Consider the following 25,350-nt stretch of genomic DNA (forward strand, 5'->3'; position numbering starts at 1 on the left):
CTTCTGCTGGAGGTGCCACACTGGGGAGGGAAGTCGGTGAGTCATCTGCAACTTTATTATCCACCAGTTTGATTTGTACAATCTTTGCGCTTGGAAATCCACGACAGAAAGGCCACAGTGTGATGCACCCAATTGACAGAGACCCGTCTTCTCCCTAGCCAGGCCCAGCCCACCCCACAAGCCCTTGTCCCCGCGCACGTATGGAGCCTTCTGGGTGCCCTCCACGAGTCTGCGACACTCCATGGCTGCCCACAGGAGTCATGTCGACCCACGGGGCCACCAGAGAACCTGAGAGAGTCAGGCTGAGCCCCCATCTCCCATCCTCCTCCCGCCGAGGGGCCCAGAGCCTCCAGCCTCGTGGTCTTTTCCAAAGGGTGGGCCATGGGCTGCAGCCACAGCCTAGGGGTGCCTGCGCGCTCCAGGGACTCCTTCCACCAAGCAGGCGCCAAGCCGAGCACCACAGGGGGCTTGGGAGTGACTGCACTTGTGTGCCTGTCTGGGCAACCTAGAGTCTGTTTGTGCCTGACACCCTCTGACAGTTCTGGAGTGCACACGTGTAGATGTGAGGGTGTGTGTGAGTGTGAGCGTGTGTGTGTGTGTGTGTGTGTGTGTACATAGCCACAGCTGCTAGCAGAGGTTCTAATTAGAGAAACAAGAACATTCAGTGTAAAGTTTAATTTTAGAGATTAATTAATTTTCTGGTTTTCGTTTTCCCTGGCAATCAATAAAGCTACCAAGAAAATAGACCGAAGAATTGGCTTCTCTCTAAGTCTGTGCGTGTGTGGGAGGTGAGGCTGTCTGCGTAAGAAGACCTAGGCAGAAATGGTCAATACAGGCAAAAATAATAACAGTGCCCCCCGCCCCCCCCCAGCTCAGGCTCTGTCTCAGGAACAGGCCTGAGGGAGAAGGAGCTGAGTTCCTTCCGCCTTGGAGCCGAGAAGTGGCCAGGCTGCCCAAGGGTATGACATCCAGGTGCCAAGGACTGGGGCCTGCGGCCACAGCTCCCACCACCTGTACCTCACAGATGTCTGTTCAGAGTAAAGAGGGGTGTTCCAACCTCCAGGCCCCCGAGGAGCACAGACTCAGGGCCCAGGCAGGTTCAGTGCTGGCAGGCAGGTGGCCCCTGCTGCCCAGGGAAACCTAGTGGACAGCTGTTCCCTCCTGCCCAAGCCTCCCCATCTCCTGCCTCCTCTGTCTTCCCACTCAGCCGTCGCTACAGCAAAGTAAAGCTCAACCCCAGTGGGCCACGGGCCGTGGTGTCCCCACAATCTGTACCTCCCAAGTCCCCCAGGGAAAGGGACAGGGGGAGCCAGAGGAGATGTTGCATAGGTGGAGGCCATGTCCTTGGCAGGTGTAGGCCTGGCTAGGCTGGAGGAAGATGGCAGAGGCTGAAGGAGGCGACGGAGGAGCTCTGATGGCTCGGGCAAAGCAAGGAGCATCAGGGGTGAGTGATGGCGGCCGCCCAAGGGTTATCCTCTCCAGCCTGAAACGTGACCTCAATCCCTGGGCACTAAGTCTGCTGGGAAAACTTTGGCAGGAGAGTTGGGAGGGCAGGGGGTTGTACGCAGACATGCACACAGAAGCACATCAGGGAGGGAGTGGTGGCGGAGAGGAGGTGTCACAGCTTTCGGGGAACAGGACGTGGGGCCAGCGCCCTTGGGTGGTGGCAGGATGCCCCTCTGGGCCCCACTGCAGGGCTTCAGCTCATGGGATAGGGGAGGACAGAGGGGTTGGGCAAGATTTAGAGAATTCCTGCCTCTGACCCTGCCACTGGATTTGAGTTCATTTCTCCAGCTGGGGCTTGTGAGGACATCCTCAGTCCTACAGAGGTAATGTGTGGGGACAACCACCCTTTGCACCCCCCCCAAGTCTGGGGAAGCAAGAGTTGCCCCAGACACCCCTTTCAGTCTCCCTCCACTGCCCTCTCCTCTTTGAATCCCACATGCTTTGAGAGTTTGTCACCCAGGTCTGTCTCCCACTCTTCCCACCCACACACGTTGGCCAGCTTTAATGAACACGCCTAGGGGGAGGGTATCCCACCCCCCAACCCCTCCAACTGAAGGGAGAGCCCTCTCAGAACCCAGGTGAGGAGGCTGCTGCTGCCAGGGGGCTGCAGAGTTTAGAGAAAGGACTGAGGTACATGCCCTCCACATTATGCCTCCCTCCTCTCTGGGCAAGTGCTCTTTAGGGCCAGAGAGCCGGAGGGGGGCGGGGGGAGTGACGTGTGCAGTGTGAGCACAGTCCCTCCAGGATCCACACTCCAGGGGCCCAGCGAGATAAACAGCAGTGAAGGGAGTGGCAGAAAGGAAACCCCGATGGTTGGGGCCAGCGCCAAGAAGAGGATAGCAACATTTGCACGGTTTTGAGATGGAGCATCGGGGCTGACATCTGGCCCCGGCTTCAGACCCACTGAATTCATTAGCTGGTTGGAAGCCAGCCCCGCTGTTCGCCAAACCACGGCGACCTCAGTAGAGAGAGGCCCTTGTGGGGCCAGGCAGCGATGGAAGGAAAGCCCCAATTTCCCTTCCCCACGCCTCTAAACCTCCCCAGCTGCACAGCGAGGGGCCTCACACTGGAGACGGGCCCCACGCGGTGCCACAGCACGGCCTCCACTAACAGTCAGAAGATCCGTTGAAAGGCTGGACGGGAAATCTCGAGTGTGTGTAGGGCGGGGAGGTGTCCCCCTAGGACAGGGACGGGGCTGGAAGAGCCGACCGTGCCGGGATTCTCCGGAGCCCCCCACCCCCATCCCCTCCCACCCATCGGTCTCTTTATGTACAGGGAAGGCGGGGGATCCGGACCCCATGGGGTCTGTCCCGCGCACCGTCGCCTCCCCGCTCCCCGCGCCGTGCCCAGCACAGCCTCGGTCACCATCATGACCCCCCTGCTACACGCAAGAAGCTCAGTCCCGCGAGGGGCAGGAGGGAGGGCGACGGGCTGCCCGGGGCCGGAGGTCACAGTGAGGTCTCTACGCAGGAGCCGTGGCGGTGCAGCGGCCGGTGGCTGTGGCCCAGACACCCCTCCTGCCGGTGCACGATGAGGACCGGGAAGTAGAGGGCGTCGTGGTAGGGCGGCGGCGGCCCGGCCTCCTCCTCGTCGTCGTCCTCGTCGTCCCCCATGCTGGCCTGGCTCGACAGCCGCGTCTGCTCGGTGGGACAGCTCGCCTCGTTGACGCTGCCGCTCCGGCTGCGCCACAGGCAGCTGCGCCGGGAGCCGTAGAGGCGGCCGAGCGAGAAGCGGCTGCCCCCGCAGCCCGCCCCGCCTCCGGGCCCGGGCCCGGCCCGCGGGCTGGCGCAGATGCTGAGCGCGCTTCGCGAGAAGATGGACGAGCTGCTGACGGCGCGCTGGCAGTGCTCGCAGCTGCGCCGGTACGGGGCCACGCCCGCCGCGCCCGGGCCGCCCACCCCGCCGTAGCGGCACGTGGGCGCGTAGCCGCCGCCCGCCGCCCCCGCGCAGCGCGCCCCCAGCGCCGCCAGGTCCATGAGCACCGCCTCCGAGTAGCTGGGCACCAGCTGCTGGTTGGAGCGGATGTGCCACTCGAGCTCCGTGCTGTCCACCGTGTTGACCCGCGGCAGGCGGTGCGTGAGCGGCGGCAGCAGCTCGTCGCTGGGGCTCAGGCCGCCGCCCGCGCTGCTCGCCGAGCCGGGACCTTCCAGGCCGAAGAGCTTCTCCACGTGGTAGTGCGCGTAGGCCGTGCGGTACTCGGCCAGCACGCGCAGCGGCCACGACAGCGTGAGCAGCGCCGCGGCCCAGAAGGCGGACGAGCAGGCGTACCACGGCGGCCGGGCCGGGTCCGGGAAGGCCACCATGAACTCGCGGAAGTCCACGTTCTTGAGGTGCATGCCCTCGCGCGCCTCCATGTAGTCGTCCAGGCCCTCGTTCTCGGCGAAGAAGCGCGCGCGCTGGCACAGGTACGCGTTCTCGGCCTCCACGCTGGCGAAGCTGAAGCACTTGGTGAAGCGCAGGCGCGTGGCCGGCGCGCCCTCCAGCCCCACCAGCGCCTTGGACACGTCGCGGACGCCGCAGCGCGCGTAGTCGAACTCGGCCTCCGCCACGTGCGTGTTGACGCGCTCATGGTAGACCTGCGGCGCCGGGGAGGGCGGCGGGAGTCGCCTCTGTCGGCTCATCCTCGTCCGCCCCATCGCCGCTCTTGCTGCCTGCTCAAACCCTAAGCCTGCCCTGCCCTCGGGCCCGCTTGGAGCCGGGTAGGATCTTATCATCTGCTTTATGGAGCCGCGCAGGCCCTCAACGTACTCAACTAGAGAGGAAGACGGGCCGGAGCTCAGACCTGCGGGTGTATTCTAGTTTGACTTAAGCTCTGCTTCGTCATGGGGTCAGGCGCTGGCCACGAACTGCCCCTCGGGCTTGCCTAACCTTTTTGCCGTCTCCCATGTCCCCCGCTGCCCCCTCATGGCCCCAAATGGCCTGCCCTTCCTGTTTACAGATGTGGTCCCTAATGGCCGGAACCAGCTTGGTCTCGGGGCTCCCTGTTCCCACCTTAGCTGTCACCCAGCCCCCTTCCTGATTCTCACAGGCCCCGGGTTTCTGTTTACCCATCCCATAACTGAGACGGGGGTCACCGTTATCTGAGAAAACCTCTTCCTCCAGGGCTGGAATAATGCCTAATCCTGGAGGGTCCAGTAAGTGCTAATTGGCCCCCACTCCATCTCTCTACGAGGCCTCCCATGCCTACCTCCACCTTTTTTGCCAGCAGACTCCTACCTCTGGGAGCCTTGGACTTGGCAAAGGGCCCCTGGCTTAAATCTAGCACTACCACTAAGAAGCTGCAGACCTTGGGCAAGTCATTGAATTTAGGATTCCTTCCCTGTGAAAGAGGCCCTGGTAGCAGCCACCTCACTGAATGGGTGAGAGTATGCCGCGGGACAGTGCCTGTGAGGCCATCTCCAACCATTAAGCACTAAGCAGTATAGACCTTGGAGCCAGACTGCCTGGGTTCAGATCCCAGCTCCACCACGTATTGTTTGACTTTGGCAAGGTACTAACCTCTCCAAGCCTCACTCTCCTCATCTGTAAAAGGTGGATAGTAGTTACCTACCTCATAGGGTTGTTAGGAGGGTTAAATAAATCAATCTGGTATTTGTAATGTATGTAGGGCAGAGCCTTGCTGCTAGTGTTTGCCGTTATTATTATGGTTGCTCTTGCAGCTCACTGCTGCCTGTGCTCCTCCCCCTGGGGACAGTCAGTCAGGGTCCCAGCACCCCCCTCCCCTCTGGACTGGCCTGCGCTCCCCTCCAGCCCCTCACCTGGGTGGTGGTGTAGGCGTCTCCATTGCGGTATCGGGTGACCTGGCGGGTGCGGCGGACATAGTGGTAGCTGATGGCCTTCCACCAGATACAGGGCGTGGCCTGCTGCATGCGGCCCACACGCTCCCGCACGCTGCTCACATCAACACGGTGCTGCAGCTCATGGCGGGCTTGGCAATGCCAACACTCCACCAGGTAGACGGCGTACAGCATGAGCAGGAAGGCCAGGGGGATGTAGACATAGCCGTTGGAGCAGGGGCTGTCGTGGTACATGAGGCTGTTGCCCTGGTAGGCGCTGCTGAAGGTGAGGCGGGTCACCGTGGTTACGTGGCACCAGGCCACGGCCCCCAGACAGCCGTACATGAGCAGCGAGAGCAGCAGGCACTTCCAGTGGGACTCACGGCAGAGGGACTTGGTGAAAGAGGGCTGGATGGGACGCTGCTGCTCAGATGGGCAGGGGAAGGTCCAAGGTGAACAGGGAGTGAGACAGAGTGGCAGGACCCAGCACAGAGATGGATGGAGGGGTGGAAGCCAGCATCAGAGATGACAGGGACGTGGCAAGAAAAGGTAAGACCAAGATGGGAGCCGAGGACCAAAGATAAAAGCAGAAATGACCCAGAGTGAGCCATGGGGACGGGAAGTGAGAACAAAATGCCAATGCAGGGAAGTGTAGAGAGAGACACCCCAAAAGGCAGCGAGGGATCACAGCCAGAGATGGAGGGAGGAGGCCCAGGTGGCAGAGAAGACACAGATGGATAGGATGGTACCCAGAAAAACACAGTCCAAAGACAGACATAAAGATGGCAGTGAAACAGGAGAAGGCGTGGATGGGGAAGACAAGGGAGGACAGATAGGCATCAGGGAAGGCAGGTCCCCAGCCAGGACTCCTTCCAGGTGTTCCAGGAAAGTGGGGAGGGACCCACTGACATCACTTTCCCGCTTAACAGGTGAGGCCCTCGCTTCTTCCAGGTTCTTTGAGTCCTAGGTTCTGGAAGAGCCAGTCCTCTTTGACCCATCCACTTCCCTGTCCCTCACAGACAATTAGTCTCATACCTCCTTTGGGAGGGGGCAGGAAACCCTCAGTTCTGACTCCTTCCCCACGTTCTGAACCTTAGGCCCCCTGTGAGTCCCCTTCCTGGACCCTCACATCCTTTTCCTGTTCTCAGAGGGGAGGGAGAGGACTGGCATCTCTGAGTAGAAGGCAGTCCAGGAGGAGATATCCAGAAGGGCCGAGGCAAGTGGCTGGGGAAAGGGGATGTGGGACTGGGTGGGGAGTAGGGAGGAAGAGGTTTGCAGCCCAGCCATTTGTCAAAAGAAAATGATTCTTGGGGCTGGCTCTCTGGGGGCCTCTTGAAGCACTTGGCCCACTCTGTCCCATGGTTGCCCCAGTGAGTTGTTTACGTGTCTAGACTGAGTGCTCCTGAGGGCAGGGTCTCCGTCTCTGCATCCTGGGTGCCGACCGTGGCACCCAGCACACAGCAGCCACTTAACAGATGAGAATGGAGTTGGAATTCTGGTGGTGGGCTGTGCTTTCAACTCCTCCTCCCTGCTGTCTAGCTTTAGGAACCCCTCCCCCGACACACACCTCCTACTAGATCCTGATTTCCTCCAATTCCCCAGGCCTAACCTGGAGGCTAGCCACGGGAAGGGAGAAGAGGGTGGAAAGGAAGGGCACAGTAACAGGCAGCAGTCCCTGGGCCTGGTGTGAAATGAGAGGAAAGATCTGGAAGTGCAGATAGGTAGGTGGGCTAGGAAATAGCACACAGCGTATACAAACAAGATTAGGGTACAGGGTACCTTTCTGGGAGCCTTGTCCTTGGGGTGTGTACATATGTGCACCTTTGTGTGTCCACCTGAGTGTATCCCACTGAGCGCACATCTGAAAGGGTCTCTACCTGCAGGTCTGCCCCGTCCCATGTGCTTCTGCTCAAGTGCAGTGTGTATACATGTGTGTGCACGAGTGTGCCTGGGGGGGGGGGAGGGGAGCAGTGCTACTGGTACCTTCCTCAGTCTCTTTGTCTCCAGGTTCAGAGGACTGAAGAGTAGGGCTCCAACTAGGGAGATGCTTATTTCCAACACTCTGAAGGATTCCTGGACTCAGGGCCTCCCCCCACCCAGGAATGAGGGAGCTGCAGGGACGTTGGGAGAGAGGTGCACTCACTCCCAGTGACCCCGGGGGTAATCGCCTCTGTACACATTTGACCTTCTTAGGACCACAGCTCAGGTACCACCACCATTTCCTCTTCTGCCTCTGTAACCCCTACAAGTCGCCCTTCCTTGCGTTCAAGATTGCATCCCCTTCGCGAAACAGGAATCCTGCCACCGTCCCCACCCCATTCCGCCCGGGGTCCGCGAGGCTCCGCCCCTAGGCCCCTCCCCCTGCCCGGGACCCCCGAGCCCCGCCCCCGGCGCAGCCCCTTCCCCGCCACCGCGGACAGCTCCGGCCACCGGTGGGGGCATCGGCGCGGGACTGCGGCTGCGGCGGCCGGCTCGGGGTGCGGGGCGCCGGCCGCGCTGCGGCGGAACCGGCGGGGGCCGCGCGCGGCGGGGGATGGGGGACCAGGCTACGGCCGCGCCCGGGGAAGGGGTGCCGCCTGTTCTCACCTCCTCTCGGGCGGGGCCCTCGTCCGCCGCCGCCGCCGCCGTGGGCTCCTCCGGGACCCCGGGGCCGCCACCGCCGCCGCCGCCGCCGGCGCTCTCTCCCGCGGCCGAGCCAGGGGGGGACATGGCGTAGAGGGGGTGCGTCGAGCTCAGGGCTTCCCGGGGGGCTGTCGGGGGCCGAGGGCATCCTGCGCGGGCCCTGGGGAGGGGGCGGGAGGGGGCGGGGCCCTCGCTGCTCCCCACCCCCCGCCGGGGGGAGGGGGCCTGGAAAGGGCACCGGAGGGTAGGGGTCTAGGGGCTGGGGGTGGGGAGGCGGGCTGGGGGGCCGGGCCGGGGGGGCCGGGGCCGGGGGCGGGTGTCACCTTGAGGCCCTCGCGGCGCCGCTCCGCCTCCCGCCCGCTCCCGCCGCCGCCTTTTGTCTGAGCCGAGCTGGAGCCAGCGCGCCCCCCCTCTTCCTCCCAGCGCAGGAGCCCCGCCCCCGGCCCCCCAAACTCCGCCTTCCGCAAGCCTACCTAATAACCACCCCCCAAAGAGGAGAAGCAACAGGGGCTCCCTGCACCCCTTCCCCACTCCCAGCCCTGCTCACCGCACCCCCTCCTCCCGCCCCATCCTGGGAAGATCTGTGCAGCAACACTTCTCTGTCCCTTCATCGTGGAGGGGGCGCCAGCGGTTCAGCCAACATCCTTCCCCATCCTTGGTTCCCGCAAGTTCCTGGGGCAGAGGGTGGGGAGAGGAAATTGAGCCCTGGAACCCTAGGGAAGATCCTTACTCCCAGTTGGGTGGTAACGGGTTAAGGCAGGAGCCAGCCTGCAGACGCCTGACCCAACTGAACAGAGATGGAATAGGGTAAGAATTGAAGCTAGATCTGAGAAAGGACTAACAGAGGGCAGAGGGGAGGACATTGGAACCAGCCTTCCCAAAGCCATTTTCCTTCCTTAGAAGCACAGCCCCAAGGAAGAATGAAGTGTGTACATTACCCTAGGCTGGAGACCAGGAAACCTGAGTTCTAATTTTTAATCCTGGCTCTGCCATTGAGGGGTTGTGTGACCTTGTGCAAGTGCCTTCCGCTCGTCAAGCCACAGTTTCCTCATCTGTGCATCGAAAAAGTTAACTGGACAATCTCTACGGCTTTGACCTTCTTCTGTGGGTGTAGGAGGCATAATCATACCCCAAGCTGGGCTGTGAGTAACCTACCCTTTCCTGCCATCTACCCACACTGCTCTTCTGTACTGCTTAGGACAGGCAGAAAGAAAACTGACATTCATTCATTCCTGGATGCATCCATGCAATAAACAGATATTAGGTCTCTACTGAGTACCCTGTTCAGAAATGAAACATACAATATTCTACCCTCAAAGAATACAAAGTCTAATTGGGGATGGGGACCAACCATTATGATAAAATAGTATAATGGGGGGGGGCACCTGGGTGGCTCAGTCAGTTGAGCATCTGACTCTTGATTTCAGCTCAGGTCATGATCCTAGTGTTGTGGGATTAAGCCCCAAATCAGGCTCTATGCGGAGCATGGAGCCTGTTAAGATTTTGTCTCTCTGGGGCGCCTGGGTGGCTCAGTTGGTTGAGCATCCAACTCTTGATTTCGGCTCAGGTCATGATCTCATGGTTGGTGAGTTTTCCCCCCACATCAGGTTCTGTGCTGACAGCGTGGAGCCTGCTTGGAATTCTCTCTGCCCCTTCCCTGCTGTCTCAAAATAAATAAATAAACAAACATTTTTTTAAAAAGATTCTCTCTCTTCCTCCCTCTGCTCCTCCCCCCCCCACTTCCCCACACTCTCTAAAATAATTTTTTTTTAATCTTCAAAAAAAATAGAATAGGGGTGCCTGAGTGGCCCAGTCGGTTAAGTGTCTGACTCTGGATTTGGGCTCAGGTCATGATCTCCCTGTTTGTGGGTTCAAGCCCCCCATCAGGTTCTGTGCTGACAGCTCAGAGCCTGCTTGGGATTACCTCTCTCTCTCTCTCTCTCTCTCTCTCTCTCTCTCTCTCTCTGCCTCCCCGCCCTCCACTCACTGTCTCTCAAAAAGAATAAACATCAAAAAAGTAGTATAAAGGCTACGCATATTCAATCTGTGTGTGCACAGTCACTGTGGAATCCTACTGCTTGCCATGTGTTACATTAGAGTCTTTGACATATATATATTAACTGTTCCCCCATTTACCCACAAGAAACCAAGGTAGAGGGAGGGTAACTGACTCATTCAAGGTCACCTGCTGGTACTCACAGAGCTAATCCTAGAATCGAGATCTTTCTCATTCCAAAGGCCATGCAGATGTTTGTGAGTAGGAAGTTAGTTTAAGGCAAAGCTTGGGATAATCTGGTCTTTGGGGATAGGGGACAAGCATACTGCTCTGCTGGGATGGTCCTGCCCCTCATCTGAGGCAGGTTAGCCACTGCCTCCACCCCCACATACACCCCCACTCCTGGTCCTGCCTCCATTTTCCTACTCTTCTCTTTCCAGGCAAGGTGAAGGTGGATGGCCGGCTGTCTGCCTCTTGCTTCAGAACTATCCAGCCTGCACGATCCTCCAGCAGTCAGTGAGTCCTTCCTCCCTACCCACACAGAGGAAGGGTGTGGTCCTGAAGAGCCCTCTCACTTGGTGGCTCACTCCAGGGTCTCTCACTCATGCTTTGTGGGAAGTCCTGCCTCACATCTAACTCCAACCCCTCATCTTACCTCAGCCCATTCCACTTAGTTCAGTCCTCACTGCAGACAGAGTGCAGAGTTCCTAACCCTGCCCTTTCCCAACCCAGATGGGATCCTCACACTCTCCACTTAGTTGTTATAATCTTCCTCCTGTTCCCCACCCCTACTGCCTTCCCTTCTCCCCCTCAGGGGGCTTTGGAGGAGAGCTAGCCCAACTCCTTTTGGCCAACCCCAGAGCTCCCAAGTTAAAGCCCCCCAACAACTCCCCTTCTCCATTCACACACATAACCCTTCCTTGGAAGCTCGGGGGGGAAAGAGGGGTGAAGGGAGGGGGTGTGGAAGGAGCCAGCTGACCAGCTGGTCACCATGGCAACTGGGCCTGTTTTCTGAAGATGAGCTTGACTGGGGTGGGTGGAGGCTGGGAGTGGGGCACTACAAAGGGAACCAGAAAAAAACGGCAGAGAGAGAAGAGGACTGGAGGGGCTGAGGAAGCAAAGTCAGGGCCCTGGCCACGTTGAGGCCTGAGTCAGAGTCCTCATGTCATCTTTCCAAATGAAACTGTATGGTCCCTGTCCCCTTTCCTGAAGTGTCCCCCTAAGGGCTTCCTGTCAAAGTGCAGGCTAGGTGCTGGAAGCAGTGCGTGACTCAATGCTGCCCCCACGTGGCTAGAAAAGGGGCAGCTACACACCTGTTCTGGTTCAGAGCGAGACCCGGGACTGAATTGGGATAGGTTTTTCCTTAAATTCAGCCTCCGTATGAATGAAAGGAGCAGTCACTGCATCTTCCTGAGTTTCTGTGTCCTTGCCGAAGGTTCAGATGCCCCAATTCCTTAGACCTTCATAATAAAAGAAAGAAAGTTTCACTGAAAAATTTTTTCAAAGTTTTGGATTAGGGGCAGGAGAACCGTGCTCTGCCTTTTCTGACTGATTTTTGGCAGGTCAACTCACCCCTCTGGGTTTCAGCTTCCCAACTTTAAGATGGGGATGTGATCGTGCCAGATTTTGAGCCCAAGTCGTCTGGGTCTGGAGTTTATGACTGTATTTTTTGCTCCAGCCTTTGAGGAGGAGAGAGGAACATGTCAGGGGAGGAAGTTGAGAACATCTGAAATCACGCTGACCTCAAGGGAAGGAGATGCCTCAATTTCCTTGGGCTTTCCCCTCATGGCGTCTCAGTGCCTCATGCTCAGCACATCCTCTCCACTCTGGTCCTCCACAGGGAGGAAGAGCAGTGGGTCATCTCCTCCTGTCTGTCCATCCACTCTCTTCTGTTTACTCACTGCCCCCCCTCCAAGCACACACACTAGGTACTTCTCTTCTCCCCAGCCCTCTTCCCTTCCCATTTCCAGGTCAGATGAAACCCTCCCTTCCCCTCACCCCACTGTGTAGTTGACCCCACTCCATGGCCCCACAGCACCCTGTGCTCACTCCTGTCTTAGCACAATCAGTCTGTATTGTAATTGTCAGGGAGATTTGTGAAGGCTAGGGCCATGGGACATTTTGGGGTGAGGTGAGGTTAGTGGTTGTTGGTTATTACTGTTACTATTGATACTTGCTTTTGCTTCCAGCAGAAAAACCAATGTCAGGGGCGCCTGGATGGCTCAGTCGGTTAAGCATCTGACTCTTGATTTCAGCTCAGGGCATGATCATTCTCTAAATAAATAAATAAATAAATAAGCTTTAAAAATAAATTAAAAAAAAAAAAAGAAATACCAGTGTCAGGCATATAGGAGAAGCCCCATACATGTCTGTCAGATAGATGGTTAAAATGCTGTTGCACGGAGGAGGGCAGTAGGAGAGCTGGTTAGTAGCTGTCTACACTCACTCCAGCTTCCTTCCACCAATGCTAGAGATGGAATAGGGAGATGTTCCCTTGGGGATGATCTAAAGTCACTGCTGCCCTAGGTTTTGGCACTTGGGGTAGGGGATGAATCATGGGGCACTAGTTTGGGGCTCACTGTGTGGGTGGAGTATGCCTACAACCTCCCTAGGCCCTTTAGACCCAGGGAAAGCAGGGACAGGGAAGGAGGAAAGATGTGCTGGCATTAGGGCTGTGGCTGTGGTGGGGACCTCAGCAGAGCATGGCCCAGCATGTCTGGGGCCTCCCCATCCTGGCCCCACCAGGAGGAACTAAACTTCCCTGCCTGCTGGGGGTAACCAGATGTTGTAACTACCCGGAGCCAGTGTTTCATCCCTGTGAAGAATGACCACTCTGCTTTTTTAGACAACAAACAAAAAACATGACCACTCTGCCTTTTTTTTTTTTTTTTTTTTTTTTAGACAAGGGCCTGCCTGGGAAAACCTACTTTCAAAAAAGAACAAAAATTAAAAATCGGTCCTCATGCCCAGTTCTATGTGATCTGGAAGTTTGACACAGGAGACCCTCTATCCAGGACCCAAAGGGAAAACTGCTTCTTTACAGACAATAGGTATCTTACCTTTCCCTACCCAAACTCCTGGGCACTGATAGATGAGAAAAACAGAGAAATTGAGAGAAATGGGCAGGAGATAGGAAGCAATGGCTCCCCGTCCCATCACCTACGTGCTTTCCCTGCAAGACGCTCAGCTCAGCCTGTGCAGACGGTTAATAAATATTCCTTTAAAAACAAACGAATGAATGAATGAACGGAAAAAGTGAAGAAATGGAAGAAGGGAAGGAAGGAAAGAAAATGCATGGAATTAATGAATGGAAAAAAGAAGGACGGGGGGAAATGTGAATGGATGGAAGGATGGATGGGTGAATGAATGAATGAATGGGTGAATTAACGCACGAGTGACTCAGGACCGGGTAACCCCTGACTCGGAGCCAACGCAGAAGGCGGGGTAAGGGGGATTCCGGAGGGCGGGGCCTCGGTCCGGAAGCGTCTGTCGGGGGCGGGGCAGGAGGGGCGGGGCGAGAGAGCGCGTCCGACTGGGCAGTCCAGCTGCTCGGAGTAGCCGCTGCCTTGGAACCCGCCAGCGCTCCGAGCCTCGCCCGCGCTTCTCGCCGACCCCTCGGGCCCCCGCAGCCCGGGAAGAACGCCACTCCGGGCCGGGCGCCAGCTCCGCAAGGCGGACCTGCATCCCGGAAAGGCGGCGCGGCGGAGCCCGGAGCCGGATCCTGCTCGGACCTGGCCCCCGTGGGCCGGCACCGCGGGCATGTCGGAGGCGCGCAAGGGGCCGGACGAGACGGATGAGAGCCAGTACGACTCGGGCATCGAGTCTCTGCGTTCTCTGCGCTCCCTGCCCGAGCCCACCCCGGCCCCGGCCTCCGGACCTTCGGACAGTGGCGGCCCCCAGCCTTGGACCCATCCTCCGGGAACAGCCAAGGAGCCACAGGAGAAGGAAGATACAGATGGGGAGCGAGCTGACTCCACCTATGGCTCCTCGTCGCTCACTGAGCCCCTGCCCTTGTTGGGAGGCACGGAGACCGAGGACCCAGCCCCACGCTCTCCGCTCCCCGCAGCGGGAGCGCTGAGCCCTCAGCAGCTGGAAGCACTCACTTACATCTCGGAGGATGGAGACACGTGAGTCTGGGGACTAAGCTGAGACAGGGACCCCTTCCAATCGATGCCAACTCTGGGCCTGCCAGGAGCCTCAACAGGCCGGGAACCCACTCTGTGAGGATCCCTCAAGACACCCGCGCTGGAAGGGGCCGTCCCCACTCTTCCAAACTCCAGACTTCACTCTTAGCCCACTTTTTAGCTCTGGAGGGGCCCAGACCAGAGGCCCCAGCATCATTTCTCTGCACTCCCTTTGGGAGGTGGGCAGAGCTGGTAGGGCCCTTACCAGACACCTGGAACCCAGCTAGCAGCTCGGAAAGCTACCAATAACCCACCCCTTGGAAGAGAAAATTCCCCTGACCAGTCCAGATTTTTAGGTTTTTTTTTTTTTTCCTTGCTGGGGAAGAGGGTAGGTATCCTTGTTTGCTCAATATCTGGGATTCCCAGCCCCTGACCTCAGAATGCCCCGTCTCGGGGAACAAAAGATGCCAGTTACAGGTTGCCAGGAGGGGTCAGGAAGCTAAGGATGGAGGTGCTGGCAGGGTGCAGAGCTGAGGCTAGCCCTGAGGAAGAGGGGGTGAGCCAGGCTGGAGCACTCTTGCCCCATCAGACAGACAGGCGGCTGGCTGCCCAGCTTACTTCCTTCTCTGCTGTGAAAGGGGAAGTGAGGGCTGGAGTCAGCTTTACCGGCACCCTCTACCTCCTGAGCCCTCCAAGTCCCCCTCACTGTCCTGTCTGACCCCTTTACTTTACCCTTCCTGCCCCAGGCCCAGGTGGAGCTTGGTGGGGACTGGGCTGGGGGGGGGGGGCAGGCAGTTGAAGTAAGAAGTAGTTTGGGTGGGAGGGACTGGCCAGTTGAGGATTTGTCCCTTAGGAAGAAGAAACACTGTCAAGAGAGGGGGTGGCTGGGATTTGTGGATGAGGAGCAGAGTGGAGTGGGCTGGGGTCCCAGACTGGGTATGCTGGAATGAATGGGGGTGGGGAGGCTAGAGGAGGCAGCAGGTGTCTGTCTTGACCTGCTTTTTGGAGGAGATGGGAGGGTCCTAATCCTGGGTGGCCTTTGACAAAGATAGCGTTTGGACCCAGGGAGTGGGAGAGGAATGACCTCAGGCCTTTTTGTATCCCGCCCAGATCACCAACCCTCAGGCCCAGAATCAAGAATTTGGGGGTTCCATGTGGAATACCTCTGGCTGACCTTTGACCTAGGGAGTGGTGACTTCTGGCACTGCCGTCCTTTGTCAGCCTCTCAGCAGAAGCCTTTACCCGGCTCTAGTTAAAGACAGGTGTCGTGTCTAGACTGTGGGGTTAGGGGCGGTGGAGAAGCGGTGTCAGGACTCCCCAGGAGGTCCTTAGAGAGGAGGGGGCACTGTCTTCCCTCAGAGGTGTCTGGCTTATAGGACTTATGGAAGTGGGGAGAGGAAGTGGGAGGAGGGGAGACAGGGAGAGAGGGAGGTGGCTGCAGGAATGTGACCTAGAGAACAGGCCCTGGCCGAGGGGATTTCCAGAGCGGTTCCTCCCTCCCTCCCTCAGTCACTCTCTCCTGGGCCTCTCCTGCCGCCCCGCCACTGAGCCTGCCCCCCCTTCTGCCTGAGCAGCCCCCTCCCCAGCCCAGACAGGCCTTTACCCAAACTACCCCCCCAAGGCACTTCATGCCCCAAGGCAGCTGTCATGGCCTAGACCTTCCAGCTCTGGCTTTCATTTTCCCCACCTGATGTGGGGAAACCCCAGGACTGGAACTTCCCCTCCCAACTGCCCCCTCCCACCTGAGCAAGAGATTAAGGCTCTTTGGCCCCCAACAAACACACACTTTCTGCACTGCACAGACCTCCCCTTGGAAGTGTCCTCAGAGTGGAGGGCCTCTGGTCAGGCCCCACCCAGTCTGTGCTGTCTGAAGAGTGACCCTCTTGATCCCCCTGTGAAAGGGCAGCAGGACAGGATGCCGTGCTGTCTCCTCTTCCACGAGCTTCTGTGTTCTCTCCGTTGGAATGTGTACCACTGAGTTGCCCCGAGTGGGGGTGACCCCGCTCCTGCCCTCTCAGTCCTCCCTGTTGGGGTTGGCAGACGTGGGGAGCTCAGCCCCGGAAACCACCTCTGTGCTACCCCGGCAGCTTTCAGTTTGGCTTTGAGCTGCAGCCAGCCCCGGTGGGGCCCTGGGGCCAGAGGGGAGTGGGGTGTGGGCAGGCTGCACAGGAAGGACCTTGTCCCATCAGCACCCTGCCCACGCTTCCACTCAGCCAAGGCCCCCCTGAAGGCCAGAGATGGGAACTTGGAACTCCCACCCGCCAGATCCTGGCTTCCCTCACCAACCCTCACTTCCTGGCCCAAACTCTCACTTCCTACACCGACCCTATGTGTGTCTTCTTAGAGATTGATGTGTTCTTCCTTCTAACCCCAGGACCCTAGCTCACTGTCTCTGGCCTGAGCCCTAACACTTAAACCCTGTTCCTGGTCTCCCTCTCCCAGGCTGGTCCACTTGGCGGTGATTCACGAGGCCCCAGCCGTGCTGCTCTGTTGCCTGGCTTTGCTGCCCCAGGAGGTCCTGGACATTCAGAACAACCTTTACCAGGTGGGTGGGGGGAGAGGCTGGGCTATGCCCAGATACCTATATCTGCCCCGACAGCCATTCCCAGCAGCCACACGAGGGTACTTGGGCTGTGCACTCAGGAAACCATATCCCAGACCCTGGGACAGAAGCTGATGCTACACGCAAGTAAGACACGCCTCTGCCCACAAGGTGCTGGAGCCTGGGCTAGGGGACTCCTGTCAACCCCTGATTTCATAGCATGGTGACCAGAGTTGTGACCCCAGCTGCTGTGGGACGCAGCGTCTGTGGGGAGCATTAATACAGGAGGCAGCATCTGCATGGAGCCTTAAAAGAGGAGTATGCCAGGTTGAGACTGCCTGCCTGGTGCCTCTGTCTTTCCTCCCTCCAGCCCGTCCTTGTCACTTGGCCCCCAAGGATAACAGAGGTCTTCCCTGCCCCCAACTGTCCTTTCTCCAGGGGCTGAGGGGGACCTCTAAGAAGAGCAGGGCCCCACTTTCCTCACCCTGCCTCCAGAACTGGGGTGGTGGGCAGTGACAGAGGGAAGGGTTTGGTCGCGTTTCCTTGGAAGACCAGGGCCATAGCCTTTATAAGCTGCCCTCAAAAAAGGTGCTGGCGGCTGGTAATTCCTGTGTCCACCCTAGCACGTCCCCAGAGGTGGGAGTATGCTACAGTAGCCCTGGACCCTTTGTGCCTACAGACAGCACTCCATCTGGCTGTACATCTGGACCAGCCGGGTGCAGTTCGGGCCCTGGTGCTGAAGGGGGCCAGTCGGGTGCTACAGGATAGACACGGTGACACGGCCCTGCATGTGGCCTGCCAGCGCCAGCACTTGGCCTGTGCCCGCTGCCTGCTGGAGGGGCGGCCAGAGCCGGGCCGAGGACCACCTCACTCCCTGGACCTCCAGCTGCAAAACTGGCAAGGTATGGGCAGCCTCAGGGCCTGTGGGATGAGGAGGGGACAAGAGATGGACCCCACTGTCAGGAAAAGGAGGTTCATAGCTTGTCTGTCAATGCACCTCCGGTTTTAAGTCAGCAGGTACTCAGTACCTTTTTGCTGAAGGAACGAATGAACGAATGAATGAATGAACTTGATTTAGAATTTAATGAGAGCCTACTGTGAGCTAAACAGAGAGCTAAACCTTGCCCTCAAGATATTTAGTTTAACAGAGATTAGACGAACTCGTTAATTCATGCAACAAAAATGTACTGGGGGCCTTCTGTGTGCCAGACATTATTCCAGGAGCTGGAGAGCGATCGAGGCAGACACTAAATATAAGAAGTGAGTTCTCTAGTAGGTTACCAAGCTGTAAGTGCTGTGGGAAAAGTAGAGCAGAGTGAGAACTAGAATGTGAGGGATGGGGCGGGTGTGACTTTTAAAGAGAGTGACCAGGGAAACCCTCAAGGAGCAGCAGCCTTTGAGCAGAGACTTGAAGGAGGTGAGGGATGTCACTTTGAATCAAGTTCTGTAGGCGGGGGTGGGGGTGGGGGGAGTGGTTCCACGCCAGAAAGCCGGGTAGCAAGAAGGCTAGGGAAGCACAGGGCAGGACTGGGCCCCCCCCCCCCCCGGGGCGGGTGGGGGGGGAGGGGTGGCTGGGGCCTGAGGATCCTGGAGAGCTCTGAAGAAGGTGGCTTTTGGATGGGGCTTCAAGGCAGGTAGAGTTAGAGATGGGGGGGGGGGCGGGCGGGGAGAGGGGGAAGGGGGAGGGGAATGTGTGCTGGGGGAGGGCGCACCTATGTGGGGTGTCACTCAGCAACCTGACCCCTGAAGCATGAAAGTTTCAATAACATGACTCTGAAAAGGTGGAAACTTTGAGTTCCTTTCCCCTCAGACTTTTGAGGGGGTTTTTGGGTTTGTGTTTTAACACTCCTGTGATCAGAGGCATTGAGTGGGCAGTGAGTCCCTTGGGGCTGAGGGGTAGGGAGGTCCCTGAAGAGAGGGAGGGAGAGAGTTGGTGGATGCTGATTAGCAGCCCCCACCCTCACCCCATCCCAGGTCTGGCCTGTCTCCACATCGCCACCCTGCAGAGGAACCGACCACTCATGGAACTGCTGCTGCAGAACGGAGCTGACATTGACACACAGGTGAGAGGGCCAATCAGGGCCCGGTCCAGGGCCTGCCCCACCGCCTGATCCAGCCCCAAGTCCCCTGCCTAGCAGTCAGCAGTGGTGGCACTCACCTCCTTATCCAGGGCCCAGGCTCAGCACGATTCTTCTCGAGGGCCTTGGCTGACATCCTTCTTCTCCTCCAGGAGGGCACCAGTGGGAAAACAGCCCTGCACCTGGCTGTGGAGACCCAGGAGCGGGGTCTGGTGCAGTTCCTGCTCCAGGCTGGCGCACGGGTAGACGCCCGCATGCTCAACGGGTGCACACCCCTGCACCTTGCGGCAGGTCGGGGCCTCAGCAGCATCTCATCCACTCTGTGCGAGGCAGGTGCCGACTCCCTGCTGCGGAACGTGGAAGACGAGACTCCCCAGGACCTGGCTGAGGATGTAAGAGGCATAGGCTCAGCTCTGCTCTCCAGGACCTCCCGCACCTAGAGCAGAGACAGGCACCATAATGGCTGAAAGGGCCAAAGAGTCAGGATCCCCGGGAGTAATCCACGACTCTGCCACTCACCAGCTGTGGGACCTTGGGCAAGCCTCTGCCCCTCTGTTTTTTTAGTTGGTCAAGACCAGGGAGCCCAAACTTGGACTCTAACAGGAGCCCTGCAGCTACAGTGGATGGGTGAGACAGGATAGGTGTAAGGCAAGGTGACGGGGCCTGTGAGAGACCAGAGTCAATGCCCAAGGGTCACTCTACTCAGCTTCAGCAGATAGTTGCAGAGGAAGAATGTGGGCCCAGTGTTGCCAGGTCTTGGAATTTTTTGAAGAAAGATGGAACCTAGATTTCCTGTAGTGTCTTTCCCATTTTAAAATGTTCAAAGTAAAAACTACTCTGGGGCTCCTGGCTGGCTCAGTCCGTAGAGCATACAACTCTTGATCTCAGGGTTGTGGGTTCAAGCCCCACACTGGGCCTACAGCTTACTTAAAAAAATATTCAAAATGTTTTCTAAGTACCCCCCCCCCCCGCGCCCCTGCCCCCCACCCCCCGCCAAAAAATTTAAAAAAACAAACAAAACCAGACACATGGGCTAGATCACCTCCAGGGTGGGAGCTCTGATATTCTGATATCTTAGAGAGTCAGGGCTTGCCTAAGGCTTCAGGGCTCTGCCTAGCCCAGAGGGGCTGCTATGCTGGGGATTAGTGGGAAGATTTGTTCCCCAATGTCCTTGAGTTGTCATTTGGTGGAGGAGAAATGGTCCAATCTGTCTCCCCAGCTCCCTTCCTCCACTGCCGCTTTTTCCCCATGGGCCCTGATTTTGCTTCTCTCCATTCTCTTTCTCAGCCCTTGGCTCTTTTGCCCTTTGATGACCTGAAGATCTCTGGGAAGCCACTGCTGTGTGCCGACTGAAGCCAGGGCAGAGTCTGGGCCCCGGAGACTCCACCTCTTCACATCCGGAAGCCGGAGCTACAGCTGCTAAAGTCTGGGCCCTGACAATGTGCCCTTCTGGTGTCCTGGGGACTGCTGAGGCCACAGCCTGGGGCCAGTACGGTCCTGAGCGGAGAGGAGGGATCACAAGTGAGAGAAGGCAAGTCTGGAAGGAAGACTTTCCCAGGTGGATGGAGATTCTTGAAGACTCCCAAAGCCCCAGGTATCCTGGGCAAAGCCTGTTTGCCTCTAGAAGACGGCAGGGGCTCTTGTTTCTACCCACGTTGGGTCAGCCTGAAACTGCCAATCAGTAGGAAGACATGGACTCTCCTGAGTGAGGAGAGAAACTGAAATCAGCAAGCAGGACCCTGAGGGGTTCCATCTCACTGCTGTTGAGGACTCTTAAAAAGACTGTTGTTTAAAGACTTCACACAGAAGGCCCTGAACTGACCCTCTGGGGAAGGGGAAGTTTCAATAACATGACACTAAAACAGCAGAGACCTTTATAAAGATCCCCCCCTACAGTTGTTTTGCGCACGTGTATGTCTGCGTGCATTGGGGATTTTTAGATAGGCCTGCCTTGTGACCTTATGGTGGAGACAGAGAGAAGGAAATTGCCACTTGAGCAGGGTAGGACTCTGCTAGGTAGGGAGTGCGTGTTGGGGGGGGGGGGGGGAGGGGGGTACCATCCTCAGGCCTCTCTATCCAGCACAAACCCTTGCCCTGAATGAGAAGACCCCCCCCCCAGGTGGGAGGCATCACCACTGCCCTGGAGGTGGCCATCTGGAGGACCCTGGAGAGAAAGGCCAGCCTGTAGAGGGTGGCTTTGTGTGTTTTTCCTTTCATTCCACACACGTTTGAAGTCCCTGTGAGGTGAACATGGCCAATATGGATACAGGGGGATAAACCAATGACACAATCTCTGGCCACTTGGATCTTACAGTCTAGTGAGTGAGACAGCCATTAAAATCACAAACGCCCCAATAAATATGTAATTACAAGCTGCAGTGGATTCTGTGAGGGGGAAAAAAAGAGTGGGGTGGAGAACACGCGTTGGTGGAGGGCCACACTTTGGGCGGTCAGGGGAGGTCTGTGAGGACTGTCATCTCCACCTGGACACGAGGACGAGTAAGGGATGTGGGGGAGAGCGTTCAGGCGAAGGCCTTTGGTGAATTAGAGGAACGGAGAGCAGGCCAGTGGGACTCTGCAGAGGGTGGGTGAGTGGGCGAGGTAGACGGGCCAGGTCATGCCAAGCCTGAAGGTCTTGGGGAGTTGGGACAGAACTGCAGCCCATTGGGGAAAGGAAGGAGGTATCTTCCCGTCAGAAAACGGGGAAGGGGTGGCGCAAGAGGAAGTGCTTGGGACACACAACGTCAGTGTCCCTGTTCCAAGAGGGCAGGGGCACCACTACCTCCCGGGTTGGTTGTGTGGACTTAGGGCGATGACGAAGCGGGGTGCGGGTGTAGGGCCTGGGGGCTCCCCGCCCTGGGCGGCCCAGCTCCCGGATACCGGGCCGCGTCTCCCTCCGGGCCGCGCGGGGGCGCTGTGGCCCGCCGGCGGCCCGGGGCGCTGCCTGGTCGCGGCTGGGGGCGGAGGGGCGGCCGCGGGGAGGGAGGCGGGAAGAGCGCGGCACTTCCGCTAGCCGCTCGCTCGCCGGCCGCTCCTGGAGGCGGCAGCGGGAGCGGAGGGAGCGCGCGGCCCGGGGACCGCATTCCCCGGCCCCCCTCCGCCCCACGCGGCCCGGACCATGGACGCCAGGTGGGGGGGCTAGGGGAGCGGCGGGCCCACGTGACCGAGCCCCCGGGCCACGTGACTGCCGCTGCTGGGCACGGAGGGGCCGGGTGGGGTCCCAGCTGCCCGGCGGCAGGCCCGCATAGCGGAGCCCGGGGCCGGCGGGGGGGGGGGGGTGGGCGCGGCGTGGACTGGACTTGTCCTCCTTGCGAGGGTCCGGGAGTGTCGGGCGGAGGACTTGGGAACCCTGGCGCTCCGGGATCCTGGAGGGCGGGGTGGGAGGAGGGGGCGCCGCCTGTAGCCCGAACGGCCGGCCAGCGCTGGAGGGAACGGAGGGAACAGAGGGAACCTGTGTGGCCAGAGGGGCGGGTCCGCCCCCGAGGAGGGAGGGAGCCCCGCCTGGCCCGCGCCGGCCCCCCCAGGAGAGAGAGAGGCTCTTTGTCCGGGCTGGGCTGCAGCTGAGGGGGGCGGGGAGACTCCGGGCCCTTCTCCAGTGTAGTCCCCTCTGGAGGGCCGAGTGGATGAGGAACGGCACCCTAATCCTTACGTCCGCTGTCCCCGCAGGTGGTGGGCAGTGGTGGTGCTGGCTGCGCTCCCCTCCCTGGGGGCAGGTGGGGAGACCCCCGAAGCCCCTCCAGAGTCATGGACGCAGCTGTGGTTTTTCCGCTTTTTGGTGAATGCTGCTGGCTATGCCAGCTTTATGGTACCTGGCTACCTGCTGGTGCAGTACTTCAAGCGGAAGAACTACCTGGAGACAGGTGTGTGTGCCGAAAGGGTGGGGAAGCGTGCCAGGTCCCTGTTACGAGTGCTGACCAGCAGTCCAGATTGGGATGTGGCTTGGGAAGGGAGGGAGGGATGCCCGCAGGCCTGACAGCAGGGCCGCTGGCTGCTCTGGGCAAGAGGAGGTGCTGGGGAGAATACTGGCTCTTGACCTTGTGTGCCTGTTTTTTAGGCAGGGGTCTCTGCTTTCCCCTGGTGAAAACTTGTGTGTTTGGCCATGAGCCCAAGGCCTCTGACGAGGTTCCTCTGGCTTCCCGGACCGAGCCGGCAGAGACCACTCCCACTTGGCAGGCCCTGAAGCTGCTCTTCTGTGCTGCGGGGCTCCAGGTAGGTAGGCAGGCTCTGTCTCTCTTCCTGGGTTGGGCCCCAGGACAGGTACGGTGCGGAACCAAAGTTTTCACCCTGCCAGCCCCCCGCGGTTTGCTGGCTGTGTTAACATGGCCCCCTCTTCCAGGGGGCGCATGGTACCACCATCTTAGAGGTGGTCGGGATAACCACTGTCTTGTCTTTCCCCCTTCCTCTTGCCCTCTTGTGTGATTTCTCCTCTGCCGTTACTACCCTTCCCCCGGCGTATACTGCTAACCCACTGATCAAATTTTGGGGAAGCCACGCAGCCCTCCCCCCACTACTGCATGTGACAGGGAGTGAAGATACAGAGTTCTTGGCACTTTGGAGCGGGCACTACTAGTCCTACACGTGCCGCACAGGTGTCCAGTCTTACTCCCCGAATCCACTGAGGATAGACAGGAGGATACATGGGATGGAGTCTGCTTTAACGTACCCTCCTGTGGGGCAGACAGGGTCTGGGCATGCCTAAAGCCTCGGTCATCGTTTCACACACACTCGATCCTTCCAAGGTGAATCCAGGTTTTGGAGGAGAGAGGAAACTTCTGGTTATTACAGAGGGACCAACATACGTATGCTGTCCTTTGAATCACCTAGACCTTTTCTGAGGAAGAGGGAGGTCGAAATCTTTCGGGCCACCTTCTCCTCCTCTTACCTTCTCGGTCCTCGTTCCTCCCCGCCCCTCCCTCCAGGTGTCCTACCTGACATGGGGAGTGCTGCAGGAGAGAGTGATGACCCGCAGCTATGGGGCTACTGCCACCTCGCCAGGTGAGCGCTTCACAGACTCCCAGTTCCTGGTGCTGATGAACCGGGTGCTGGCCCTGCTGGTGGCTGGCCTCTGCTGCATCCTCTGTAAGCAGCCCCGGCACGGGGCACCCATGTACCGGTACTCCTTTGCCAGCCTGTCAAACGTGCTCAGCAGCTGGTGTCAGTATGAAGCTCTCAAGTTCGTCAGCTTTCCCACCCAGGTGCTGGCCAAGGCCTCTAAGGTGATCCCTGTCATGCTGATGGGAAAGTTGGTGTCTCGGCGCAGCTACGAACACTGGGAATACCTGACGGCCGGCCTCATCTCCATCGGGGTCAGCATGTTCCTGCTGTCCAGCGGACCGGAGCCCCGCAGCTCCCCGGCCACCACCCTGTCCGGCCTCATCCTGCTGGCAGGCTACATCGCCTTTGACAGCTTCACCTCAAACTGGCAGGATGCCCTGTTTGCCTATAAGATGTCTTCGGTGCAGATGATGTTTGGGGTCAATTTCTTCTCCTGCCTCTTCACGGTGGGCTCCCTGCTAGAGCAGGGGGCCCTCCTGGAGGGGACCCGCTTCATGGGGCGACACAGTGAATTTGCTGCGCATGCCCTTCTGCTCTCAGTCTGCTCTGCATGCGGCCAGCTCTTTATCTTCTACACCATCGGGCAGTTCGGGGCCGCCGTCTTCACCATCATCATGACCCTCCGCCAGGCCTTTGCCATCCTCCTCTCCTGCCTCCTCTACGGCCACACAGTCACTGTGGTGGGGGGTCTGGGGGTGGCTGTGGTCTTTGCTGCCCTCCTCCTCAGAGTCTATGCCCGGGGCCGACTAAAGCAACGGGGAAAGAAGGCTGTGCCTGTCGAGTCCCCTGTGCAGAAAGTTTGAGGGGCCTGAGAGATGAAGTCCAACAAGAACCTCACCATACCAGTTTTCCTCTCCTACTGTAACTTTTGAGGCGGCTGGCTCAAGGTCAGAATGCAGGCTTTTAGTATCACAAACCAGCTCTGCAGGTTGGGGTTGAGTCCAGGAGTCAGCCTTCCCCTTTGCCTTAAGTCACCCGTCCTCCAGTAGGGATTCTTCTGAGCCCCAAGGTAGAGGACCTTCCTCAATGGGTGGGAGGGGCTTGCTGAGAAGGCAGAAGCACCTTCTAAGGCCCCTCAAAATTCCCTGAAGTCTTGCCCTGTGGGCTCTGCCACCGACACACACCTGTGCTTGTCCCCTCCCTTGAATGGCCCACCCGTGCAGACTCCCTCCCAGAGACCCATGGAACTTACTCTGGTGAGAAAAGCACAAGTGTTGTAGGCTCCAAGTGCTGCTTTCCCGGGAGTCCCTGAAAGACGGTGCTGTGCTGGGGGAGGACAGGAGGGCCCTACCCAGCACCACCACCCTCTGCTCCTGGATCCCCAGGCTCTGCTCCAAGAGCCCATTGCAGGTTTTGGTACTTTGGAAATGTTAACTTTTTGCTCTAATTTTATTTTATTAAATTAAATTGCTGCAATGGTCTCGAGTCCCGTGTTTTCGTTGACTGAAGTATGTGCTTTAGGAAGGGGACAGAGTATTACATGCTGGTTTGTGGCCACCCTTTAGAGTCAATGTTGGGGGACTTCAGGACTGCTAGATGGTTACAAGTGACTTTAGCTTTCAATGTACCAGAGTAACCGATTACCAGGATGAAAGCAGGTACAACTTGGAATAGGAAAGCAAAGGAAACTCAAAAGGCACCAGATCCACTT

General features: G+C 58.5%; 3 protein-coding genes across 4 annotated transcripts; 2 read left to right on the forward strand and 1 right to left on the reverse strand.

Moving 5' to 3' along the window:
• Nucleotides 1–48: 48 nt before the first annotated feature.
• On the reverse strand, nucleotides 49–13,661 carry TMEM151B (transmembrane protein 151B). The gene is made up of 5 exons (XM_047103032.1): nucleotides 13,434–13,661; nucleotides 8,452–8,576; nucleotides 7,869–8,064; nucleotides 5,265–5,795; nucleotides 49–4,082 (listed from the first exon to the last, which is right to left on the reverse strand). Exons 1-5 carry the CDS (start codon nucleotides 13,659–13,661, stop codon nucleotides 2,955–2,957), a joined length of 2,208 nt encoding a protein of 735 aa, XP_046958988.1. The 3' UTR covers nucleotides 49–2,954.
• NFKBIE (NFKB inhibitor epsilon) lies at nucleotides 13,459–21,016 on the forward strand. Its single transcript, XM_047102490.1, has 6 exons — nucleotides 13,459–14,027; nucleotides 16,467–16,569; nucleotides 17,246–17,468; nucleotides 18,541–18,629; nucleotides 18,797–19,036; nucleotides 19,932–21,016. The coding sequence occupies exons 1-6, from the start codon at nucleotides 13,660–13,662 to the stop codon at nucleotides 19,995–19,997; spliced, it is 1,089 nt and encodes a 362-aa protein (XP_046958446.1). The 5' UTR covers nucleotides 13,459–13,659; the 3' UTR covers nucleotides 19,998–21,016.
• A 647-nt stretch (nucleotides 21,017–21,663) lies between these two features.
• On the forward strand, nucleotides 21,664–25,117 carry SLC35B2 (solute carrier family 35 member B2). 2 transcript variants are annotated; one of them, XM_047102171.1, is made up of 4 exons: nucleotides 21,664–21,773; nucleotides 22,311–22,504; nucleotides 22,699–22,853; nucleotides 23,564–25,117. In XM_047102171.1, the coding sequence occupies exons 1-4, from the start codon at nucleotides 21,763–21,765 to the stop codon at nucleotides 24,500–24,502; spliced, it is 1,299 nt and encodes a 432-aa protein (XP_046958127.1). In that variant the 5' UTR covers nucleotides 21,664–21,762; the 3' UTR covers nucleotides 24,503–25,117. The 2 variants fall into 2 exon arrangements, with proteins under 2 accessions (XP_046958127.1, XP_046958128.1); XM_047102172.1 differs by lacking the exons at nucleotides 21,664–21,773; nucleotides 22,699–22,853 and having other exon boundaries at nucleotides 22,424–22,504.
• The last annotated feature ends 233 nt before the right edge of the window (nucleotides 25,118–25,350 follow it).

Source organism: Lynx rufus, unplaced genomic scaffold, assembly GCF_022079265.1.
Source record: "Lynx rufus isolate CCGP_SWC_20201006 ecotype Redwood Valley unplaced genomic scaffold, mLynRuf1.p SCAF_6, whole genome shotgun sequence".
In the NCBI taxonomy this organism is placed as follows: Eukaryota; Metazoa; Chordata; class Mammalia; order Carnivora; family Felidae; genus Lynx; species Lynx rufus.

What these genes read in the sequence shown, in the direction of transcription:
- SLC35B2 (XM_047102171.1), top strand. An exon ending in GAAGAACTACCTGGAGACAG is followed by an intron (nt 22,505 to 22,698) that starts GTGTGTGTGCCG and finishes CCTGTTTTTTAG; the next exon opens with GCAGGGGTCTCTGCTTTCCC. An exon ending in TCTGTGCTGCGGGGCTCCAG is followed by an intron (nt 22,854 to 23,563) that starts GTAGGTAGGCAG and finishes CCCTCCCTCCAG; the next exon opens with GTGTCCTACCTGACATGGGG.
- TMEM151B (XM_047103032.1), bottom strand. Translation starts at nt 13,661, where the DNA reads ATGCCCGCGGTGCCGGCCCACGGGGGCCAGGTCCGAGCAGGATCCGGC. An exon ending in AGGGCCCCGCCCGAGAGGAG is followed by an intron (nt 5,796 to 7,868) that starts GTGAGAACAGGC and finishes CTCTGATGCTGG; the next exon opens with CTTCCACCCCTCCATCCATC. An exon ending in ACGCCTACACCACCACCCAG is followed by an intron (nt 4,083 to 5,264) that starts GTGAGGGGCTGG and finishes CCGGCGCCGCAG; the next exon opens with GTCTACCATGAGCGCGTCAA.
- NFKBIE (XM_047102490.1), top strand. Translation starts at nt 13,660, where the DNA reads ATGTCGGAGGCGCGCAAGGGGCCGGACGAGACGGATGAGAGCCAGTAC. An exon ending in ATCTCGGAGGATGGAGACAC is followed by an intron (nt 14,028 to 16,466) that starts GTGAGTCTGGGG and finishes TCCCTCTCCCAG; the next exon opens with GCTGGTCCACTTGGCGGTGA. An exon ending in TTCAGAACAACCTTTACCAG is followed by an intron (nt 16,570 to 17,245) that starts GTGGGTGGGGGG and finishes TTGTGCCTACAG; the next exon opens with ACAGCACTCCATCTGGCTGT.